The sequence below is a fragment of the Rhinolophus ferrumequinum genome, chromosome X (assembly GCF_004115265.2).
Source record: "Rhinolophus ferrumequinum isolate MPI-CBG mRhiFer1 chromosome X, mRhiFer1_v1.p, whole genome shotgun sequence".
NCBI lineage: Eukaryota > Metazoa > Chordata > Mammalia > Chiroptera > Rhinolophidae > Rhinolophus > Rhinolophus ferrumequinum.
Genome location: NC_046284.1, coordinates 70,467,328 through 70,493,957, shown reverse-complemented (window position 1 = coordinate 70,493,957; position 26,630 = coordinate 70,467,328). Strand labels below are relative to the sequence as shown.

The 26,630-nt window shown below is 36.6% G+C and overlaps 1 protein-coding gene across 1 annotated transcript in view; it reads right to left on the bottom strand.

Moving 5' to 3' along the window:
- Positions 1-26,630, bottom strand: part of HDX (highly divergent homeobox) — a 208,495-nt gene that overhangs the window by 24,428 nt on the left and 157,437 nt on the right. The window contains exons 6-7 of the mRNA XM_033121807.1: positions 14,990-15,197; positions 7,036-7,115 (exon numbers count right to left, since the gene is read on the bottom strand). Of these exons, the coding sequence (XP_032977698.1) occupies positions 7,036-7,115; positions 14,990-15,197 (288 nt within the window). The remainder of the gene's footprint in view (positions 1-7,035; positions 7,116-14,989; positions 15,198-26,630) is intronic.

Genomic DNA, 26,630 nt, shown 5'->3' with positions numbered 1-26,630 from the left:
TCTCCAGGCTCAGCATAGGCAGCAGCCCACTGTATACAGCTTGAAGGCACCTACAAGGTAGCCATGGGATGGTAACAGACAGGGCTGAAATGGCCCTGAGTGGGAGCCCCACCCATGAGATACCAGAAACACACCCAGAGGCCACTGTCCGACCAAACCAGAGTACTACCTGGTTGAACATACAAGCAGCGCTCTCAAAGGAAATTCTCCACAGGCACAAAAGCCTGCAGGGGCCGAGTCTCACTAAGTGGTCAATCTCCACACAGCAGCTCATACACAGTGAGTGGAGCTAATTCTCCCAGTTAATCAGCTAAGGGTCAATCTAACTCTCTGACAAGCCAAAAACAATTAAAGGTATACTTCAACAGCGACACCTCTAGAACATACTGGACAGGAGAATTGGGAGACTGCAATTCGAGTATAAAGGACACATACTACATAAGACCACCTAGCAAAGACTGAGAGACATAGGTGATTTACCTAATACATCAAAGCAATCACAGAGTGACAGCCAAAATGAGGAAGCAAAGAAACATGTCCCAAATTAAAGATCAGAAGAAACCTCCAGAAATGGAACTAAATGAAACAGAGGCAACCAACCTATCAGAGACAGAGTTTAGAACACTGATGATAAAAATGTTTAAGGAACTTAGTGAGAAGCTTGACAAAGAGAGAGCAAACATAAAGAAGGATACAGAAATCATAAAAAGTAAACAGTCAGAATTAAAGAATACAATAACTGAAATAAAGAATACACTTGAAGGAATTATGAGCAGATTAAATGAAGCAGAGGACCGAATCAGCAATTTAGAAGACAAGTTAGCGGAAATCACCCAATCGGAATAACAACAACAACAAAAGAATAAAAATCAATGAAAATTGTTTAAGAGACCTATGGGACAACATCAAGCACAACAACATTCACATCACAGGACTACTACAAGGAGGAGAGAGGGAGAAAGGGATCAAGGAGATATTTGAAGAAATAATGACTGAAAACTTCCTTAACCTGGTGAAGGAAATCGACATACAAGCCCAGGAAGTGCATAGAGTTCCAAATAAAATGAACGCAAATGGGCCCACACCAAGACACATCATAGTTAAAATGGCAAAGGTTAAAGATAAAGAGAGAATCCTAAAAGCAGCAAGAAAGACAGCAGGTTACCTACAAGGGAATTCCTATAAGACTATCAACTGACTTTTCTACAGAAACTCTGTATGCCAGAAAGGAGTGGCAGGAAATTTTCAAAGTGATGAAAAACACACACCTACAACCAAGATTGCTCTACCCAGCAAGGCTATCATTTAAAATTGAAGGAGAGAGATGAGGGTAAGGGGGATCAAATATACGGTGATGGAAGGAGAACTGACTCTGGGTGGTGAACACACAATGTAATTTATAGATGATGTGATACAGAATTGTACACCTGAAATCTATGTAATTTTACTAACAATTGTCACCCTAACAAATTAAAAAAAAAATTGGAGAGATAAAGAGCTTCCCAGAAAAGAATAAGCGAAAAGAATTCATTACCACGAAGCCAGCATTGCATGAAATGTTAAAAGGGCTTTTTTTAAGCAGAAGACAGGGGAAAACAAACTAACAATGGAAGACCAGAAATGTGAATAACAAAATGGCAATAAATATGTACCTATCAATAATCACTTTAAATGTGAATGGACTAAATGCTCCAATCAAAAGAGTGGATGAGTGAATAAGAAAACAGGACTTATGCATATGCTGCTTACAAGAGACTCACCTCAAATCAAAAGACACACACAGACTGAAAGTAAAGGGATGGAATAAGATATTTCATGCAAATGGAAACGAGAAAAACTGCAGTAGCAATTCTTATTTCAGACAAAATACACTTTAAAATGAAGACTACAATAAAAGAAAAAGAAGGACACTACATAATAATAAAGAGATCAATCCAACAAGAGGACATAACCCTAGTTAACATCTATGCACCCAACATAGGAGCTCCTAAAAATATAAAACAGATTATGAAAGACATAAAGTCAGAGATCAACAGTAACACTATCATTGTAAGGGACTTCAACACCCCATTGTCACCAATGGACAGATCCGTCAGATAGAAAATCAACACGGAAACAATGGCCTTAAATGACACTTTAGACCAGTTGGATTTAATCGATATTTTTAGAACATTTCACCCCAAAGAAGCAGAATATACATTCTTCTCAAGGGCATATGGAACATTTTCCAAGATAGACCACATGCCAGGCCACAAAAAAAGTCCCAATAAATTTAAGAAGATTAAAATCATATCAAGTGTCTACTCTCACCACAGTGCTATGAAACTAGAAATCGATTATAAGAAGAAACCCAGAACACATACAAATACATGAAGGCTGAATAACATGTTACTAAATAGTGAGTGGGTCAACAATGAGATCAAGGAAGAAATCAAAAGATACCTCGAGACAAATGAAAATGAAAACACAACCATAACAAATCTATGGGATGCAGCAAAAGCAGTCTTTAGAGGGAAATTCATAGCAATGCAGGCCTACCCAAACAAACAAAAAAACAAAAACCTCAAATCAACTGTTTATCTTTACACCTAAGGGAACTGGACAAAGAACAGCAAAATAAGCCAAAATGGAGTACAAGGAAGGAAATAATAAAGCTCAGAGCAGAAATAAATGAAATAGAGACCAACAGAAACAATAATAAAGATCAATGAAACCAGGAGCTGGTTGTTTTGAAAAGATAAACAAAATCGACAAATCTTTAGCCAGACTCACCAAGAAAAAGAGAGAGGACCCAAATTAATAAAATCAGAAATGAAAGAGGAAAAGTGACAACAGATACTACAGAAATACAGACAATTTTAAGAAATTACTATGAGCAGCTATATGCCAACAAATTAGACAACCTGGAAGAAATGTGTAAATTTCTAGAAGCATACAATATTTGAAGACTGACTCAAGAAGAAAAATAAACTCTGAACGGACCAATTATTATAAATGAAATTGAATCAGTAATCAAGAAGCTTCCAGCAAACAAAAGTCCTGGACCAGACGGCTTCACAGGTGAATTTCACAAAACTTTCAAAAAAGAATTAACACATATTCTCCTCAAATTGTTCCAAAAAAATCCAGAAGGAGGGAAGGCTCTCAAGCATTTTATGAGGCCACTATCACCCTGATCCCAAAATCGAAGACATTACATAAAAAGAAAACTACAGGCTGATATCCCAATGAACATAGACACAAAAATCCTCAACAAAATACTGGCAAACTGGATTCAGCAATACATTAAAAAGATCATACACCACAAGCAAGTGGGATTCATTCCTGGTATGCAAGTTTGGTTCAATATCTGCAAATCAATTAACGTGATACACCACAATAATAAAATGAAAATAAAAATTATATGGTCACATGAATAAATGCAGAAAAAACATTTGACAAAATCCAGCAGCCATTTATGATAAAAAACTCTTAGCAAAGAAGGAATAGAGGGATGATATCTCAACATAATAAAGGCCATATATGATAAAATTACAGCTAACAACATACTCAGTGGGGAAAAGCTAAAACCTTTCCCCTTAAGATCAGGAAGAAGACAAGTTTGCCCACTTTCTGTACTTCTATTCAACATAGTGCTGGAAGTTCTAGTCACAGCAATCAGACAAGAAAAAGAAATAAAAGGCATCCAAATTGGAAAGGAGGAAGTAAAATTGTCATTATGTGCAGATGACATGATACTATATATAGAGAACCCTACAGACTCCACTAAAAAACTATTAGAATTGATAAATGAATTTAGTAAAGTAGCAGGGTACAAAATTAATATTCAGAAATCAGTTGCATTTGTATACACCAATAATAAACTATCAAGAATAAAATCCCGTTTACAATTGCTTCAAAAACAATAAAATACTTAGGAATAAATTTAACCAAAGAAGTAAAAGACCTGTACTCAGAAAATTTTAAGACACTGAAAAGAGAAATCAAAGACGATACAAATAAATGGAAACACATACCATGCTCATGGATAGGAAGAATCAATATAGTTAAAATGTCCAGACTACCTAAGGCAATATACAGATTCAATGCAATTCCTATCAAGCTACCAAAGACATTTTTCACAGAAATAGAACATATAATCCTAAAATTTATATGGAACCATAAAAGACCCCGAAAACCCATTGCAATCTTGAGAAATAAGAACAAAGTGGGAGGTATCATGCTACCCGATATCAAATCATACTACACGGCTATAGTAATCAAAACAGTATGGTACTGGCACAAAAACAGACACATAGATCAATGGAACAGAATAGAAAGCCCAGAAATAAATCCATGCCTATATGGTCATTTAATCTATGACAATGGAAGGAAGAATTTACATTGGGGTAAAGAAAGTCAGTTGAATAAATGGTGCTGGGAAAATTGGACTGACACATGCAAAAAAATGGAATCGGACAACCTCCTTATACCATATATGAGAACAAATTAAAAATGGATTAAAGACTTAAGTGTAAGACCTAAAACTATACAACTCCTAGAAGAAAATACAGGGAGTAAATTTGCAGACATTACCCTGAGTAATATTTTTATTGATATATCCCCTTGGCAAGGGAAGTAAAAGACAGAAATAAACATATGGCATTATATCAAACTAAAAAGGTTTTTCACAGCAAAGGAAACCATTAATAAAACAAAAAGGCAGCCTACTGACTGGGAGAACATATTTGTCAATAATACATCTGTTAAGGGGTTAATATCCAAAATTTATAAAAAACTCATTCAATTCAACACCAAAAAAACCAAACAACCCAATTAAAAAATGGGCAGAGGACATGAAGAGACATTTCTCTAAAGAGGATATATACAGAAGGCCAACAGACATATGAAAAAATGCTCAACCTCACTAATCATTAGAGAAATGCAAATGAAAACCATAGTGAGATACCACCTCACTCAGGTCAGAATGGCTATCATCAATAAATCAATAACCAAGAAGTGCTGGCTAGGTTGTGGAGAAAAGGGAACCCTTGTGCACTGTTGGTGGGATTTCAGATCAGTGCAGCCACTATGGAAATCAGTATGGAGGTATCTCAGAAAACTGGAAATGGAACTACCTTATGACCCTGCAATTCCACTCTTAGATATCTATCCAGAAAAATCCAAGAACCTAATTCGAAAAAATATATGCACCCCTATGTTTATTGCAGGGCTATTCACAATAGCCAAGACTTGGGAAAAAACCAAAATGCCCATTGGTAGATGACTGGATTAAGAAACTGTGGTACATTTATAGAATAGAGTATTACTCAGCTATAAAGAAGAATGAAATCGTACCATTTGTAACAATATGGATGGACCTAGAGAAAATTATGCTAAGTGAGATAAGTCAGTCAGAGGAAGACAAATACCATATGATCTCACTTATATGTGGAATCTAAAGAACTGAATAAATGAGCAAAGTAATCTGAAATAGTCTCAGAGATATAGAGGAAAAAAATGATGGTTGCTAGACGGTAAGGGGGTGGGGATGAGGGAGAATGTGAGGGGATTAGACAGCACAAATTGGTAAGTACAATATTGCCACAGGATATGAAAAACGCTTTTGGGAATACAATCAATAACGTTGTCAAGATTTTGTATGGTGTCAGATGGGCACATGTCTTATTAGGGAGACCACTTCATGGACGGTATAGATGCCTGACCACTGCACGTTACACCTGAAGATGAATAACATTGTATGTCATCTATAATTTAACATATATATATATATATATATATATATATATATATATATATATATGATCACGGGATATGGAGTACAGCATAGGGAATAGTCAATGTAATTGTAATAGATATCTACGATGTCAGAGGGGCAACAGATTGGGGAAGGGGGATTATCATTTTTTTGAAGGGTGAAATGTTTAACTATTACATTGTTCTGTACACCTGAGACTAATAAAATAAAACAAAAGCTTGTTTTCTTATGCATCCATTGAATTTAGTGTTAGAAGGGTCAAACATCAACTTAAATCAGGACTAAAGTCAATAAAATGCAATCCTAAACTATATTCTGCATGTGGAAAACAGTGTTATACATTGTTGATGTTTAACAAAAAAGAACAAAACTGTATTTTATGTTCTCAACTTTTATTAAGGAGATGTGGCAGGATTATAGTGTCAGATAAATAATGTTTGTAATGAAAACCAAGGTAAATCTTGAAGTTACATCCATTTTTGTAATAGAAAAATTCATTATAAGGATCATTTTTAAAGGTTGTAGTCAACCACAAAACAGTTATTCAAAAGCAAAAACAAAAGCACAATGACATTTGCCTTTATGTCCGACTTTAATAGCATCTTGGTTTTGTATTACTTGATAGAGTCAGAATATAAACAGATGCTGCTAAAACGGCACCTTAGAGGACATCTCTATGTACCAATAATGTTTATATTTTTATAAAACTCAGTTAATCCACACATAGTCTCTCTCTGCCTGTTATACAATCGCTTAATATTGCATTTCCTCCATTAATGTAATGTTTAAGATAACTAACAGAGTCCAATATAACTAGAAAGAAGAAAAAATTCCAAACACAGTATATTAGATAGGTATGGTCTCTACAGAGGCCTTGGAGTAAGGTATCCTTGGATACAATTCCAGAACTAACAAAGGCTTCTTTCATGACTTCAAGCTAAACTGTTTTAATTTTTTTCATCTGTCAAATGAGAAGAAATCTGCTCTTTGTTAAATATATTGAAGAAAAATAACTTGTTATGTATAAAATGTCATGTGTGTAGTAAGGTTTTTATATTTGCAAAGCTCATAAATAAAAATATCTGAGGTTCAAATGATAGTGCTTTAAATTTCATTTATTAAACCCTCAAATATATATAATTTCATTGGTTACAGCTCTGTTTTAGTTTGTGAAGTGGAGCAAGACTTTATTCTGACATCGCTAATATTGTCACTAACTGGAAAAATACCCTTGAAATCCATTATGTAATGAGGAAAGAATTTCAAAATGTACATACCACATTATCTGTGGGTACTGCATGGTGGTCCTCCTCCTTATGAGTGCTTGCTTCATTTGGAACCACTTCACTGGACTCTTCTATAGAAAAAAAAAGGCCATGATATCCTTTTTCATTCTTCAAAATTTTATTGAGAATGCTTTCTTCAAGATCACTTAAATAATTTCTCTTTTGTAAAAAGACACAAATGGCAAATTGACTTCATATATGCTTTGATGAGCAATTCTACTGCTAAAAATGTGTTCTAAGGAAATAAGTGTGGATAGGTACAATACAAGGATGGTCACCACTATGCTGTTGATAATTTAAGAAAATGGAAGCAACCTATATGCTTAACAATGGGGGAATGGAGAAATCATTTAGGACCTATACCTATAATAAATTATATGAAGCTGCTAAAAATGAAGTAGGAAAATAACTAATAAAAAAGAGAATATTCATGATATACTTGAATATGAAAAAAATGAAGGTGACCAAACCTATTATGTATGTACACTGTGATCTTAATTTTCTAAAAGAAAACACGTACGTATTCATGAAGAAAAAAAAAAAGACTGACACTATTTACGTCAAAGCATTGCCATTATTATTTCTGGATGGAATTACAGGCACTTTTTATTTTTCTTCTTTTTGTCTAATTTTACTTATTTTGATAATTATTATTTTCTTCCATTTGCTTATTTATATTTAAATATTTTGTACAATGAACATGCATTTTTCATTGTAATAAGAGAAAAGTGATAAAATAAATTTCAAATACAATATATATGGCTATAAATATAGTATATTTCCAATGTCTTTTTGTAAAAAGACATATGTATGTGAATGCATGCACCTGTGCACGCATGCACACACACACACACACACACACACACACACACACACACACACACCTGTATGCAAAGAGAAAACACTAGCAAAAATATTCCTCCACCCCCATTTTAAGAATGGTTATCACTGAGGGGTAGGATTATTTCCAAATTGTTCATTGTATTTCCAATATTTCTATAATGAACATGTATTTATTTTATGATCAAAATTCAATATACTAAAAATGAGAAATAAAAGAAAGAAAAATCAATTCAGAGGAGACAGTCTACTAAGAAGCAATCTGTGCTGAATTAAGGGAAGTGGCAAATTCACAGCATAGGGTATCTACAAAATAATCCCGGTTTAGAACAGGGCAGCAATGTTTCTCTCTGTTCTTCCTGCACAGTCACGTCATGGAGATTATTTGCATAAATACTAGTGGAAGCTTTCAGCTCCTTGGTAACCGATATTTTTTTCACCACAGAAAGCAGAACAAAAATATTTATCAACCCTCTTTAGATTTTTCCTAGTCATTCCTTCCCATAGAAAGACATATAGGTTTGCCCTGTGTGAACATGCGGATGACTAGGTAGAAAACATGGCTGATCCAAGAACTCACATATGAGTACACAGAGAATTAGAAATTAAAATATCTGGGTGGTGCACACTCAATGTGATATATAGATGATGTATTATACAATTGCACACCTGAAACCTATGTAACTTTACTAACAATTGTCACCCAATAAACTTTAATTAAAAAAAAAGACATCTAGGGAAACGTTACCAGAGTTTTAATGCAAAGTGCACTATAAATTCAATTTAACTTTTTAAAATAAAAGAATGGTTTCTAAACAGAGAAAATTATTATCTATTTGTTATTTAGACATTTTAAATCACAGGCATTTCAAGTTCTGTGTAATCAGCAACTAAATTAAATGAAGGGAGAGGAAATTGTCATCAGGTTTAGTTTCAGAGCTGGTATTAGTACTGGTGCTCTAGGAATAGGGGTTATATTGCTTAGCAACAAGATCATTACTGGTATTCTTTATAGGCATGCCTTACATATCTATTCTTACTTGCTCATAAACACAGTTCTGCTTTACTGGCAAAATACCTATGCAAAGTTAATTATTTTATAAGATGTAAATAAAAACTGTTTTGAGGATTTCTAAAATAACAGTGTGAAGTGATACAGCTAAACCAGGCATGTTTTCTTTTGCTTCCACATAGCTTCCGCATTAGTGAAAGTTTGAAAGCTAAACGCTGTCAATGTGTCTGGTTATTTCTCAAGAAAAACAGCTCTGATAACTGGAAAATAAACAAATAAGTGGAATTATAATCAATGAAAACTCTAGAGGGGACTCTGTGGTGGCCATAGGCTCACACTAAGTAGCTGTATGTAGACTTACCTTTCATGCACACACCCACATAATAGATACAGCTGAAAAGACACTTTGTTATAATATTTAACATTATAGGTGTTAATAGTTTCTTTATTTAAACAATTTGCTTCCCAGAGTAGTAAAAATCTTTAAAATTGTTCACCATAAATATATTTTGGTAGACACAGAACTTGAAATTAAGGAGCTGAGTCATCTGGTACTTTGCTAGAGTTTGCACTTGGGTGAGGGGTAAATCCAGGTAGCTTTTATTCTTTTCTTTTCTTTTCTTTTCTTTTCTTTTCTTTTCTTTTCCTTTCCTTTCCTTTCCTTTCCTTTCCTTTCCTTTCCTTTCCTTTCTTTCTTTTTTTTTTAAATCAATACCAACCACACCTCCGTTCTCTTCAGCTCCACACAGAAAAAGGAAAAGGAAATGGGAGAAGCGAAGGTGGGAAGTAGAAGGTGGAAGTTAGAGGTACATCAGAAGTTCTGTATCAGGGAAGTACCTACGTTCTCAAAAGCAAAATTGAATTTAAACTACTGAAAGATCAACAGCACTGTTGGGTGACTTTGGCTAAACCTGCTATTTACTGTATTTTATAAAACAATCCTTGTTTTTGCTTGTAGAATTTTTTCTAGAAACATAATGTGACTTTTAATTGATTTTAACCTATAAAATGTAAGTCCTGATTGAAAGACATTTTTTCCTTCTTCGACAGCCATATTATAAGAGACCTTGAATTTTAAGTTGTTAGGTTTTTGAAATAGTACGGGCAGCTACTCTGATTATTCTATCTCTGTATCTCTATGTGGGGACAGAGCCAGGAGAGCAGTTTCCAGGCTCTCGACCTCATGTGGAAAGGTACTGGCTTGGGTAGTAGATGGCCATCAGCTGTAACCAGTTAGCCATTAGCCACTAATATAACTGCCATGGCTACGCTAGGGGGTTGGTTGGTTGGCAGAGAAGCAGACAGCAGATTATGGCTCCTGCTTCCTGTCTCTGACCCAGCCACCATCGAGAATATAGTGGTATGACTCCCCTATCTATGTCTCTGTTGTTGTTCCTTTTTGGCCTCACCATATCCTGTGTTCTGGTGCGGGGAGCGGGAGCAGAGACCCTGCATGACACATGGCGCAGTGAGCAGGGTATGATGTTGGCCAAAGTTCTCCAAAAGGTGGTGGAGCAATTTGTGCGAATGAACACTCAGTCTCAGGAAGCCCAGGAGGAGTGCTGCCAGGAGCAGGAAATGCGATCTGCCTGGGAGAAACGTGAACCTTCTGTGAATTGGTGGTCCTCTCAAGCCTCCGGATGGCACACCACCCTATTGGCCATAGCAGGTGTCGCCTGCCTTTTGGTGGTCTGCTGCTGCTGTATGCTCCTAGAGTTGTGGACATCTTACACTGGGGCCATCACCCACTTGAACACCTGGTGTGACAAGCAAGATTCCGGCCAGGTAAGAATGATGTCTGACTTTGGGCAGGAGGACATGTGGCCTCCACACAATGTGTAGTGCCTGGTGGCCACTGTTCTCAGGAGTTGGACCCCTTTGGAGGGGTGGGAAGATGTGGATGGCTCTCTGACAAGCATAGGAAAAGCTGTGCAGCTGCTGGAGAGCTGGACCCCTATGGAGGGGTGGGAAGACATGGACGGCTCTCCAACCAGCACAGGCCAGAGAAAACGAAGGTTGTTGCGGCCGTGCAGGCTGGGAAGTGCTTGCTGGGGCATCCCAGATGTGGGACTTGTAGTCCCAGGAGGAAACACTTGCTGAGTCCTCAGTGGAAGATGCGGGTGAGGTCAAGGTCGTCCCCTCACCCCCAGGTTGGGGAGAACTTGGAGCTCTCGCCCTGAGGAGAGAGCACACATTATGAGGTCAATGCACAGCCCTGGCGAATGACTGTGGACTATGGGGACTTGCCCTCCATCCCTGATTTGATGGACAGCTTGACTGTTTGCTTGGGAATGTACCACCATGTAGTGGAACTGGCGGATGTTTGCTTCCTGTGTCAGGAACCCAGTTCATGAGAAAAAGTTTCAGTCCAGTTCAAGTAGTGTCTCAGGGGGTGTCCCTCGATGTCCACCTACTTTTTGGGCACAGCCAGGGTTTCTCATGGTACCATGCTGGAACAATAGTGGCTCACAGCCAAGGTGCTTACATATTCTCGATGGCGGCCTGTCGAGACACAGGAAGCAAACATCCGCTTGCACCCCAACAAGGGGTCTTCCTGCACCACAGTCTCACTGGTGGCTGGGCAAGACACAGAAAGCAAACATCCACCAGTTCCACCACATGGTGGTACGTTACAGCTGATGGTCATCTAATAACCGAGCTAGCACCTTTCCACATGAGGCTGAGAGCCTGGAAACTGCTCTCTGGGACTCTGTCCCCACACTCCACCCCTCCAGGGTCTCACCTCACAATCTATGTGACAAGTGTCTTCCGTGAGGCACACCATGTCATATTAGCCTATAGGCACTTATGGGCAGAAAGAAATAGTAGTCATAGGAACCGACAATGGCAAATCCCTTCCATCTGGGAGGATACATGCTAGCTTTTTGTCCTGGGAAAGGAGGGCCGCTGCCACTGGCACCTTTCCCGGTTTGTGGTACCAGACCTTTAAGGCAGTGCTTGGGGTCCCTTGCATAGTTTCAACATGTAACAGAACAGGGGAACCCATAATAGGCCATTAGGCCATAGTGAGAGCACATAGGTTCCTCGCAAAATCATCCTGGCATCAGGACCACCGTATACAACAGTCACTCGTGGTGGCCACTCCACGACCACCCCTGGCTTCGCTTGCAAATCATGGGTCAAACCAGCCCCCCATGGGGCTATCAGGCCATACCACCAACAGTGGGGGCTTTTGACCTACCAGGGACAAGTCCATTGCTGCCGTTCCCCTGCTTTCAAACATGTGGGTGTTGGCAGCAAAATGTTTCCATTTCTGCCATAGCCTGGCTTTTACAGAGTCTCACTTGTGGTAACCTGTAATTGAATGGGAGCGTCTGTTCTATGTAGCAGAGCTTCTACTGATGCGGGCTCTCCCTTCCTTGGTCTATCATTCAGGATTCTCAAGATGTCCTACAGACGTGAGGCCCAGTCACGCATCGTGGGAAGGTGTTTTGACACCCGGAGGTCTTGCTTCAAAAGGCCGTTGTAGCGTTCAATCATGCCAGCTGCTTGTGGGTTATACGGTGCATGAAACAATCATTGCTCGTCCATCTTGGCAGCCCAGCGCTGCACTACTTGCCCCGTAAAATGGGTACCCCTGTCACGTTCAATGACTTGGGGGCACCCATAGAGGGCGCACAGCCATATAACAGCGACCACTGTATGTTGCTGATCCACAGCCGGACACGGCCAAGCAAACATCAATCCTATAGCAGTGTCCACTGCTGTGAATGCATATGTGTGTGTATGTTTACATATATATGGATACTATATGTTTATACATACATATATATATATATATATATATATATTTGTGTATATTCATATATATGTACAGAAGTTGCCAAAAAAAAGTAAAAATACTCAAAAATACTCAATATATACGTATAACAAAAGATGAATACAAGTCACATTTGACTTCTGCAAGTACAAGAGGTACTGAAAGTGGTTTTCATCAGCATCCAGACACTTCTGATTACAGCAAACTACTGCTTGAGTGATGTTGACCAGTGTCCACAACATTAGATATTTTCCTCACACATCTTAAAGCACAATAAATTCTAGGTGGAATAAATATCAAGTTGTAAAAATGAAACCATAAGGATACAAGAAGCAAATACAAGGGTATGTTTACATAATTGAAGTACAAGGATGGACTTTGTAATTACGACATCAAGTCAGACATCATAAAGGAAAGGATTGGCATATTTGACAACATAAAAATTACAGAAAAAAATGTTCATAAGCAAATTTAAAAGGCTAAAAACAAACTGGAAAATATAATGTTAATATCCTGATCAATAAAATATCTATCACAGATATAAAAGACAATATATTGCATGATTCCATTTATGTCAAGTTCCCAGCAAAGACAAATTTATACAGTCAGAAATCAGATCAGTGGTTATCTGGATTTGGAGGTGGGAGTGGGGATTGACTGCACATGGGTTCAAGAAAATTTTTTGAAGTCATGAAAACATTCTAAAATTGAGTTTTAGTGATGGTGATAGTTGTGCAACTCTATTAAATTTACTAAAATTAACATATTCTACATTTAGAATAATGTAGAATAATATTCTACATTTAGAATAATCCTACATTTAGGATAAATTTTCTGATATGTATTATAAATTAAACCTCAATATAAGTGTTCATTTAAAAAGGTGTCAGAAGAGAACTGTTTCTCTGCTTGAAGTCAAATGAAAAATTCTTCTCATGGACAAATGGTATAATTACTTGTTATTATTTGAATTCTCATTTAGGAACACACTGAGAAATATTATAAAGATGATGCAAAATAATTCCTTTATTTTGAAGGTGAGGAAACTAAAGACAAATGAATTAAATACTTTGCCTGAAGTCACATTATCAGCTAGTGGAAAATCTAGGACTTGCAACCAGGTTACCTGACTACTAGAGTGGTGTTTGTCACATTCCACCATACTTTCTTTCGTTGCAATGCATTTATCATGCTCCAACCTCAATTGACTAGAATTCCAATAAAACAAAAATAATCATGTACTTAATTATAATGTATGGATTGCTGTAATAACCAACATTTCTAAAAGTAGGAGATCATTATTGTAGTAGATGAATGTTGTTTGTTGTGATGACTTAATGTGGGAGACTATTTAGTTGGAGTCATTAAAAAATAAAAAAATAAGACAATAAGCGTTGATGAGGATATGGAGAAAAGGGAAACCTTGTACACAGTTGGTGGAATGTAAATTGGTACAGCCATTATGAAAAACAGTATGGAGGTTCCTCAAAACATTAAAAATAGAAATACCATATGATCCAGCAATCCCTCTTCTGTGTATATACCCAAAGAAAATTAAGTCAGTACCTCAAAAAGGTATCTGCACTCCCATGTTCATTGAAGCATTATTCACAATAGCCAAGATATGGAAACAACTTAAGTGTCTGTTGACAGATGAATGGATAAAGAAATTGTGATATATGTAATTCAGCCTTAAAAAGGAGATCTTGGTATTTGTGACAACATGGATGAACTTGGGGGACATTATGCTAATTGAAATAAGCCAGTCACAGAAAGAAAAGCACTGCATGATCTCATATGTGGAATTTTAAAAGGTCAAAAACAGAATAAAATAGAAACAGAATAAAATAGAATGGTAGTTAACAGGGTGGGAAGGTGGGGGAAAATGGGGAGATATTTGTCAAAGGGTACAAAGTTGCAATTACATAGGATGAATAAGTGTAGGGATTTAATGCACTGGACATGATGATTATAGTTAACAATAATATACTGAATCCTGGAAATTTGCTAAATGAGTAGATTTCAGGTGTTCTTACCACATACACAAAAAGGTAACTATGTGAGGAAAGGATATGTCAATTAGCTTTACTGTAGTAATCATTTTACTATGTATATGTACATCAAAATATCATGTGTACACTTTAAATATATATTTATTATTGAAAAATAGAATAAAAATAAATCTATTTCTTTTAAAATGTTTAACCAAATGTTTTGAGGACTTTAGATTTGAAGTCCAGTAAGCTGCAAAGCAAGTAATAATACATCAAGTTTATAAAAGCTATTATTAGGAGGTGCAGCATATAAAATACCTTGAGAGCTTCCTTCAGACAAACAGATGGATACTTCATCATTTCTGTCATTATCTTCTCCTGCTTCAGGACCAGCTTCCTCTCCTGGTGTGAGTGCAGACAAAGATGCAGACTCTGGCTGCTCAGAAAAATCAGCAGGGCCTCCCCTTGGAGGTGGAACTTCAATCCCCATTAAACGATATTTCCTTCTTCGATTCCCAATCCAAGTCTTTATAAGAGAAATACAAGAGGAAGTTTTATAAACATAGAAATCTTAGCAGTTCTGGCCACTAAAATAATGAATGGATGCTGCATAAAATATGATTAAAAAGAATAAATAGGTACCTAGAATAATGAAATTTTGTTATTACTCAATACGCAAAAATAAAATAATTATGTCTTCATTTTTACATATCTTGTTAGCGGAAAGATGATATTTATCTAAATATTCAGACTTTAAAAACAACATGCAATCCACTGTAGAAATTTTCTTTTGTTTTTGTTTGTTTTCTGAAGAAAATAATCCACTAAATCTTTCAAAAGGTACACAAATTGGTTCTTTTCCTAAAGGGACCAGGCATACAGCTCTAATTAAAATTCATATCCCATTTCAAATCTTGCTCTTCCTAGGTGAAAATGTGTCTTCTATTAACTTTGTTTGGCTCCATAATGGTTACCTGGGTATTTCAAACATTCTAAAATTTCATTTTATTTGATTTATAACCATTTTTAAAAGCTTTTCACATTAAAATAAGTTTAGAGTCACAGGAATTTGCAGATAGGTTTCCTTCACTCAATTTCCTCCAATTTAACTTTTACATAATTATAGCACAACAAGAAAAACAGGAAAATGATATTATACAAAATGTATATACACTTCCATGTTCCTTTATCACACCATCTTCTTGCCCTCCTTCCCACCATTCCCAACACCTGGCAACCACTAATCTGTTTTCCACCTCTATAATTGTGTAATTTCGAGAATGGTATATAAATGGAGTAATATAGCATGTGACTTTTTTTTAAAATAAATTTTTATTTGGGAACAGTGTGTTTCTCCAGGGTGCATCAGCTCCAAGTCATTGTCCTTCAATCTAGTGGTGGAGGGCGCAGCTCAGCTCGAAGTCCAGTTGCCATTTTTCAATCTTTAGTTGCAGAGGGCGCAGCCCACCATCCCTTGCGGGAATTGAACCAGCGATCTTGTTGAGAGCTCGGTCTCTAACCAACTGAGCCCTCAGGCCGCCCCTCTGGAAGCTCAGCTGCAGCTTCAATCTAGGTGTGGACGGTGCAGCTCACTGGCCCATATGGGAATCGAACCGGCAACCCTGTTGTTCAGAGTGCGCGCACTAACGAACTGAGCCATCTGGCCACCCAGCATGTGACTTTTTGAAATTGGCTGTTTTACACTCAGCATAATGTCCTGGAGATTTATTCAAGTTGCATGTATCAATAGTCCATTCCTTTTTTAAAATTATTACTGTTAAGTATTATAGTAGTGCCTGATACTATAAAATGTACCATTCCTCTCCCCCCCATTTTATTGGCAGTGTTTGTTTAACCATTCACTCATTGAAGGACACTTGGGTTGTTTCCAAATTTTAGCTACTACATATAAAACTTGTATGAACAGTCATGGACAGGGTCTTGTGCGGATATGTTTTCGTTTGTCTAGGATAAATACCCAGGAATGCAATTGCTGGGTCATAATGGTAATTATGTTTAGCTTTATAAAAAACTGCCAAATTGTTTCTAGATGACTTGTAGCATTTTATATTCCTACCAGCAATGTATGAGAGATCGATACATTGGCATTCTTGTCAGCATTTGGTATTGTCAGCACTGTTTTTTAAGTTTTAGCTGTTCTCATTGGGGCATGTAGTGATAGATCGAGTTCTTAATTTGGTTTCCCTAATGGTTAGTGATGTTCAAAATCTTTTCATGTGCTTATTTACCATCTGTATATCCTTTTAGTGAAAAGTTTCTTCATGTCTTTTGCCTATTTTCTAATTGAGTAATTTTTTTAATGTTGAGTTTTGGGAGTTCTTTATACATTCTAGATATGAGTTATTTATCAACTATGTGGTTTGCAAACGTTTCCTTCCCATTCTGTAGCTTGTATTTTCATTGTCCTGGTCTTTTGCAGCACAAATTTTTAAAATTTTGATGAAGACAAAGTTATAGCTTTTTTTTTTAAATGGACTGTGTTTTTAGTGTCATTTTAAAGAATTCTTCACCAAGCCCTAAGTCCCACAGATTTTCTCTTATCCCAAAGTTTTATTTTATTGTATTTACATTTAAATCTATGATCTAGTTTGAGTTCATTTTTTATATAAGGTGTGAGATTTATGTCAAGGTTCATTTATGTCTTTCTATAAATATCTAATTGTTCCTATACCATTTCTTAAAAATATCTTCCTTCATTGAAATATTTTTGTAATTTTGTCAAAAATCAACTAAGCTGGCCGTATTTGTGCAGGGCTATTTCTAGGTTCCCTATTCTGTTCCACTGATCTATATGTCTATGGCTCTGTCAGTACCACAGAGTCATGATTACTCTAGCTATAAAATAAGACTTGAAATTGGGTAGATAGATTTCTTCCATTTTATTGTATTTTTTTCCAGAATTGTTTTAGCTATACTAGCATATTTCCTTTCCATATGAATTTTAGAATTATCTTGTCTACATCAACAAAAAGTCACGCTGGGACTTTCATAGGAATTATGCTAAACGTGTGTATCAATTTGGGGGGAATTTATATTTTTGTTATGTTGAGTCTTCCATCCATGAACACAGAATGTCTTTCCATTATTTAGAACTTCTACGATTTCTTTCATCATTGTTTTGTAGTTTCCTGCATACAAGTCCTGTACTATGTATTGTTAAGATTTACACTTACGTATTTGATTTTTTGAGTGATTGCAAATAGTATTATACCTTTAATTTCAGTTTCAATGTGTCCATTTGTACTATATAGCACACAATTAATTTTTGTGTGTTGATCTTGTATCCAGATTCATTGTTGAATTCACTTATTATTACAGATTCCTTAGGATTTTCTACACAGCCCATCATATATATCTTTTATTTCCTTTCCTTGCATTACTATACTGGCTGGAACTTCTAGTACTATACTGAATAAAGGTGGCCAGAGTAGACATCTTGTTTTGTTCCTGATCTCAGGGGAAAAGCATTCTATTTTTCACTATTAAGTATGATGTTAGCTGTAGGTTTTGAATGCTTGTAGATTTCTTTTTGGGGGAGGTTTTAATGATGAATTCAAATAATCTATTTCATATTGGATAAGTTGTGGTAGTGTGCATTTTTCGAGGAATTGATCTATTTTATCTAAATGGTCAAGTTTGTGCATGTAGCGTTGTTTGTAGTATTTTCTTATCATCCTTTTCATGTTTGTAAGTACAGTCTATAATGATATCCCCTGGCTCATTCCTGATATTAGTAATTTGTGTCTTCTCTCTTTTATTCTTTGCCAGTCTTGATAGATGTTTGTTAATTTCACTGATCTTTTCAATGAACCCACTTATTTTTTCATTAACTTTTTAATGTCTCTCTTTTTTTACATTTTGACCCCATTCACCATTTCTTCCACCTGCCACCCCCTGCATCTGACAACCACCAGTCTATTCTTTGAATACATTAATTTTTAAAAAACTGATAGTTTATTTTTGAACAGTTTCAGGTTTATAGAAAAAATTGGGTGAATACACAGGGTTGCCATATACCCTCCCCTCCCAGCCAATTTCCTCTGTTTTTCCTTTTTTTTTTTTGAAATGGAATCTTTTATTTTTTAAAACTTTTATTGGGGAATATTGGGGAACAGTGTGTTTTTCCAGGACCCATCAGCTCCAAGTCAAGTCGTTGTCTTCAATCTAGTTGTGGAAGGCACAGCCCACTGGCCCATGTGGGTATTGAATTGGCGATGTTGGTGCTATGAGCACTGTGCTCCAACCAACTGAGCCAACTGGCCACTCCAATTTCCTCTGTTTTTAACATTTTTCTAAAATTAATATGATGCATTTGTTACAGTTGATGAGTTAGTACTGATAGAATATTAAGAAAGTCCAGAGTTTACATTATGGATCACTCTTTGTGTTGTACATTCTATAGGTTTTGGCAAATATATAATAACATGTACCCACCATTACAATATCATACAGAATAGTAGTTTCACTGCCCTAAAAATCCCCTGTGCTCCACCTGTTCATCTTTCTCTCACTCCCCACAAGTCCCTAAAAACCACCGATCTTTTTACCGTTTCCTCTAGTTTTTTGCCTTTTCAAGAATGTCACATACTTGGAATCATACAGTATGTAGCCTTCTCAGATTGTCTTCTTTCATTTAGCAATATGCACACAAGGTTCTTCCATATCTTTTCATGGCTTGATGCACATTTCTCTCTACTGTTGAATAATATTCCATGTCTGAGGGTAAAACTCACAAAAGTGTGACAGCCCCCCTATTACTAGGCATCTTGGAGTTTTTAACTCTCAGACTTGTCCACAATAAGCGTCCAGCAATTTGTGAACTACAGTTTAGGTTTTCCTAACTCAGTTCATATTCCTACTGAATTTCTTCCCAAGTAAGTTGTGATTTTCTATATTCGCCTGCCTATTTCTCCAATTTTGGCGGTAGTGGTTTACCCTATGACCTCATTTATCCGGAGAATCTAAAAAAATTATTGATTCTTCATTTTGTTCAGCTTTTTGCTTCTTAGAAAAAAGTGACAATGCCAAGCTTCTTACATGCCTGAGTAGAAACTGAAAGTCCAGTGTATTTTTAAAATTTCCTTTCAGATTTCCTCTTTGACTTGTGGATTATTAAGAGACATGTTGAATAACTTCCAAGCATTTGTAGATATTCCTGTTATCTTTCTGCCATTGACTTCTACTTTGGTTCAATTGTGGTCAAGGACATATGCTGTATGATTTCATTTTTTTTAAATTTATTGAGGTTTGTTTAATAGACAAGAATGTGTTTTATCTTGATGTGATTTTCATGGGCACTTGAAAATAATATGTATGCTACTGTTGTTTGGTTGCATGATCTATAAATGCCCATCATATCATGTTGATCAAGGTGTAAATAACAGGACATAAAAAAGCTGTAAATAAATTTTTTTCTTTGTTTTTAATTAAAGTTTATTGGGGTGACAAGTTTTAGTAAAGTTACATAGATTTCAGGTATACAATACTGAATTACATCATCTATTTGTCCCATTGTGTGTTCACTACTAAGAGTCAGTTCTCCTTCCAAAACAATATATTTGATCCCCTTTGTCATCATCTACCAAACCCCTCCCCCCTTACCCTCTGGTAACCACTAACTATTATCTGTGTTTATGAGGTTTTGTTTCTCATTTGTTTGTCTTGTTCTTTTTTCTTTTTGGTTTATATACCACATATCAGTGAAATCATATGGTTCTCTGCTTTTTCTGTCTGACTTATTTCGCTTAGCATTATACTCTCAAGGTCCAGACATGTTTTCACAAATGGTCCTATTTCATCTTTTCTTAGTGCCGAACAGTATTCCATTGTGTATATATACCACAACTTCTTTATCTATTCATTTATCAAAGGGCATTTTGGTTGTATAAAGCAGCAATGAACATTGGAGCACACACGTCTTTATGGTAAATGTTTTCAGATTTTTTGGGTAGATACCCAGGAGAGGTATTGCTGGGTCGTATGGTAATTCTATTCGTATTTTTTGAGGAACCTCCACACTGTCTTCCATAGCAGTTGCACCAGTCTGCATTCCCAACAATGCAGGGAATTCAGGGTTCCCTGAATGCATTCCCTGAATGTATGAGGGTTCCTTTTTCTCCACATCCTCTCCAACACTTGTTACTATTTGTCTTGTTGATGATGGCCATTCTAACTGGGGTGAGGTGATAAGCATGTTTTTGTATGTCTATTTGCCATTTGTATGTCCTTTTTGGAGAAATGTCTCTTCAGGTCCTCTGCCCAGTTTTCAATTGGGTTGTTTATTTTTTTGTTGTTGAGTTTCATGACTTCTTTGTATATTTTGAATATTAGCCCCTTATCGGAGGCACTGTTTGCAAAAATCTCCCATTCAGTTGGTTGCCTCTTAATTTTGTTGATGGTTTCTTTTGCTGTGCAGAAGCATTTAGGTTTCTTATAATCCCATTCATTTATTTCAGCTTTTACTTCCCTTGCCTTTGGAGTCAAATTCATAAAATGCTCTCTGAACTCAAGGCCCATAAGTTTAGTACCTATGTTTTCTTCTATGCAGTTTATTCTGTCAGGCCTTTGCTTAAGTCTTTGATCCATTTTGAATTAATTTTGGCACATGGTGACAGATAGCAGTCCAGTTTCATTCTTTTGCACGTGGCTTTTCAATTCTGCCAGCACGATTTCTCCATTGCATGTTTTCTGCTTCTTTGTCAAAAATTATCTGTCCATATTTATGTGGGTTTATTTCTGAGTTCTGAATTCTATTCCATTGGTCTACATGTCTGTTTTTCTGCGAATACCATGCTGTTTTGATTATTGTAGCCCTGTAGTTCAAGCTAAAGTCAGGGAGTGTGATACCTCCAGCATTGTTCTTTTTTCTTAAGATTGCTTTGGCTATTCGGGGTCTTTTGTAGTTTCAAACAAATTTGATGATTTTTTGTTCTATTTCTTTAAAAAAGCCATAGGGATTTTGATGGGGATTGCATTAAATCTGTATATTGCTTTGGGTAATATGGCCATTTTAACTATGTTGATTCTTCAAATACATGAGCACGGAATGCCTTTCCATTTCCTTGTGTCTTCTTCAATTTCTTTTAAAAATGTCTTATAATTTTCAGCATATAGGTCTTTCACATCCTTGGTTAAGTTTATTCCTAGGTATTTTTTTTTCTGTAATTACAAAAATAATTGTTTTTTTTAAATTTCTTTTTCTAAGATATCATTGTTAGTATATAGGAATGCAATGGACTTTTGTACGTTGATTTTGCAGCCGGCCACATTAGTGTATTCATTGATTGTTTCTAATAGCTTTTTGGTGGAGTCTTTAGAGTTTTCTATATGCAGCAACATGTTATCTGCAAAGAGTGACAATTTAATTTCTTCATTTCCAATTTGGATGCCTTTTGTTTCTTTCTCTTGCCCGATTGCTCTGGCGAGGACTTCCAACACTATGTTGAAAAGCAGAGGTAATAGGGGACAGCACCGTTGTTTTCCTGAATGTAAAGCAAAGGGCTTCAGTTTTTCACCATTAATTATGAGATTAGCTGAGGATTTGTCATATATGGCTTTTAGTATGTTAAGGTATTTTCCTTCTATACCTATTTTATTAAGTGTTTTAATCATAAATGGATGTTGTATCTTGTCAAATGCTTTTTCTGCATAAATTGATATGATAATCATATGATTTTTGTTCTTTATTTTGTTTATGTGATGTATCAAATTGATGGATTTACGTATGTTGAACCATCCCTCCACCCCTGGGGTGAACCCCACTTGGTCGTGATGAATAATCTTTTAAATGCATTGTTGCATTGGATTTGCTAGAATTTAGTTTAGGATTTTTGCATCTGTATTCATCAGAGATATTGGTCTGTAGTTTTCTTTTTTTGTTTTGTGCTTACCAGGTTTTGGTATCAGGGTAATGTTGGCCTCATAAAATGAGTTAGGGAGCAATGTCTCTTCTTCATTTTTTGGAAGAGTTTGAGCAGGATTGGTAGTAGATCCTTTTTGAAGGTTTGGTAGAATTCACTAGTGAAGCCATCTGGTCCGGGACTGTTGCTTTTGGGGTTTTCGATGGCTGGTTCAATTTCGTTACTTGTGATCTGTCTGTTTAGATTTTCCAATTCTTCATGGTTCAGCCTAGGAAGGCTATGTGTTTCTAAGAACTTGTCAATTTCTCCTAGGTTATTGAATTTGGTGGCATATAGTCCTTCATAGTATTCTTGGATGATCGTTTGTATTTCTGTGGCATCCGTGATAACTTCCCCTTTTTCATTTCTGATTTTGTTAATTAGTGTCTTCTTTCTTTTTTATCTTAGTGAGTCTAGCCAAGGGTTTGCCAATTTTGTTAATCTTTTGAAAGAACCAGCTCTTTGTCACATTAATTTTTTCTGTTGTCTTTTGTTGTCTATTTCATTTAGTTCTACTCGGATTTTTATTATTTCCTTTCTTCTGCTGACCTTGGGTTTTACTTGTTCTTCTTTTTCTAGTTCTTTAAGGTGTAACGTGAGGTTACTTATTTGGGGTTTTTCTTGTTTCTTGAGATAGGCCTGTAATGATATAAATTTCCCTCTTAAAACTGTTTTCACTGCATTCCATAAATTTTGGTAGGATGAATTTTCATTGTCATTTGTTTCTATGTATCTTTTGATCTCTCCTTGAATTTCTTCTTTGAATCGGTCATTCTTTAAGAGTATGTTGTTTAATCCCCAAGTACTTGTGGTTTTTCCTGCTTTCTTTTTGTAGTTGATATCCAATTTCAAAGCCTTGTGATCAGACAATATATTTGGTATGATTTCAATCTTCTTAAATTTGCTGCAGCTAGTTTTAAGTCCCAACACACGGTCTATCCTTCAGAAAGTTCCATGTACACTAGAAAAAAATGTATACTGTGATGCTTTAGGATGAAGTGCTCTATAAATGTCAGTTGTGTGTATTTTATTTAATGTGTCATTTAGGGCTGCTATTTCATCATTTGTTTTCTGTTTGGATGATCTATCCATAGCTGTCAATGATGTATTTAAGTCCCCTAGTATAATTGTGTTTTGGTCAATTTCTCCCTTTAGTTCTGTTAGTAGTTGCTTGGTATATTTTGGTGCTCCCTGATTGCGGGCATAAATATTGATGACTGTTATGTCTTCTTGTTGTATAATTCCCTTTACCATTATAAAATGTCCGTCTTTGTTTTTTTCGTTACCTTTTTCTCCATGAAGTCTCTTTCATCTGATATCATTATGGCTACACCTGATTTTCTCCGGATACCATTTGCTTGGAGTGTCAATTTCCACCCGTTCACTTTTAGTCTATATTTGTCCTTGTAGCTGAGATGTGTCTCTTCGAGACAGCATATGGTTGGGTTTAGTTTTTTGATCCTATCCATTACTCTGTGCCTTTTTATTGGTGAGTTCAATCCATTTATATTTAGGGTGATTATTGATATGTGAGGATTTCCTATCATTCTATCTTTAGGTTTCTGGTAAGACTGTGTCTCCATTGTTTCTTTGCCTTTTTGTTGTTGTCTATTATATCTGTGTGGTGGTATTCTCTGATGTTTCCCTTGTTTCTTCTTTTAGTATAGTATATATTTCAGTTCTGGTTTGTTTTTGAGCAGTTACCATTAAGTTTATGTACAATAAATTTTGGTATTTAGAGTATTCCATTTTCTTCAGCATGCTTACTTTCTCCATTCACATGTTCTGGTTCAGGTCTCTCTCTCCCCCTTTTTGTGTTTTGGTTGCCACAAATTGTCCCTTTTGATGGTGGTCAAATAGCCTTCTTTAGTATTTCTTGTAGTTCATGTCGTTTATTAGAAAATTCCCTCAGCTTCTGTATGTCTGGAAAGGTCTTTATTCCTCCGTCATATCTAAAGGATATCTTTACTGGGTATATTATTCTTGGCTCATAATTTCTCTCTTTCAATAGTTTGAATATTTGGTTCCACTCCCTCCTGGCTTGTAGAGTTTCTGCTGAAAAATCTTATGATAATCTTGGGCTTTCCTTTGTGGTTTCCTGTCTTCTTTTCCCTGGCTGCACTGAGGATTCTTTCTTTGTCGTTGATTTTTGACAGCTTCAATACAATGTGCCTTGGAGAAGGCCTGTTGGGGTTGAGGAAATTAGGTGTTCTATTTGCTTCTTGGATTCAAGGATCCAGTTCTTTCCAGAAGTTTGGGAAGTTCTCATTGATTATTTGTGTGAATATGCTCTCTGTTCCCTTCTCTCTTTCTTCTCTTTCTGGTATGCTCATTATTCTTATATTGCCCTTTCTGTTGGAGTCAGAAAGTTCCTGTACAGTTCTTTCATTTCTCTTAGATGTCAAGACTCTTTCTTCTTCCATCTGTGTCATTTCTAGATTTCTATCTTTTGCGTCACTGATTCTTTCCTCCACCTTGTCAGCTCTATTACCTATGCTGCCTGTTTCATTCTCCATTTCTTTTATTGAGATCTTAATCTCCATAAATTCTATTTGGTTCTTTTTTGAAATTTCAATCTCTTTGGTAAGATGTTCATTTTTTTCTTTGATTGTGTTTCTGAGTTCATTAAACTGCCTGTCTTTGTTTTCTTGCATCTTGTTGTGCTTTTTAAGAACTGCAGTCTTGAATTCTCTGTCATTTAAGTCACATATTTCCATATCTTTAAGTTTCTTTTCTGGAGACTCTTCATATACTTTTGAGCTGTCTTGTTGCCTTGGTTATTCATGGCAATTAATCATTTATTATTTTTCTTCCTAGACATCTACAGGAGTACGTTCTGCAACAGGTTGATAGAAAAAGGTCTTTCTTTTGTTTTCCAGTAGGTGTTGGTAGAATGTTTTATTTTCTCTCTGAATGCAGCCTTTTATTCTTTCTCACACTGTAGTGTTATGTTTTCTCTGCAGTATTCCAGCTTGTCACACAATAAGGGGATTCCCTGGAAGGCGGGTTTCTACTCTGTGAACAGTTGGCCTTGGTCATAGGGCACTACCTCTGTGGCGGGATGTGGAAAGCTTCTGAAGTTTCAAAGCTCTTCCTGCCCCAGATTTAGAGCCTGTGTGCTTCAGCTGCTCTGTTTACTCCTGCAGGGATCTTCCCAGATAGGTGGAGACAGGGGCAGGGTGAGTTTTGAGAGGTAGCCAGAGCAATGGCAGCGACCACCACCACCACAGTCAGTCCTGTTTCCATAGCTCCCTCCCTTTTACCAGAACTAGTTGGGCTGCGAGTCTGAGTCTGTGACCACAGTTCTCAGAACTGCAAATATACTGCTGTTTGAACTGACTCTGCTACTGTTCTGCTTCTAGCACTGGGCACGTGGGTGTGGGGTGAGCTGTGGGAGGGTAGAGAAAGGGCGGCTAGTCTCAGTGCTAAGGCTTCCGTTTTCTGCTCTGCAGTGAAGCCTTAAACTACCATTTTCAGCCTTCTTCCCTCAGTCTTTGCTCCGAGGTCTCTGCTGTGAGTGTTGTGTTCAGCCGTGTTATATGCTGTCCCCTCAGCCCTGTGTGCCATAAATAGAGTCCTAGCAGTCCGAGTTCTTCCCTCTCCTACGGCTGTGGTATTTCCAGGATGCAGCGAGCTCGGAGCACTGAGCTAAGTCTTCGTCCTGCTTCTGCGCATCCCCGTCTCCACACTTCTCACTTCGTTCCTCCCCTGCTCACACAATTTGCCCACCTTTAGGTGATTTTAGTAGTGAGCCTCTTCGTCTTGCCTGTCTGCTGCGTGGGGAGTCCTTTGTGGTGTTATAGTTTTTCAATTTGTTGTCAATTCCAGGGGAGATTTCCAGAGGCTCACCTCTGGCCGCAATGTTTTATGATGTCCGCATGAAGTATCTTATTCCATCACATCACTTTCAGCCTGTGTTTGTCTTTTGATCTGAGGTGAGTCTCTTGTGTACAGGGTCTTGTTTTCTTATCCACTCAGCGATCCTATGTCTTTTTATTGGAGCATTTAATCCATTTACATTTAAAGTGAGCATCAATAGG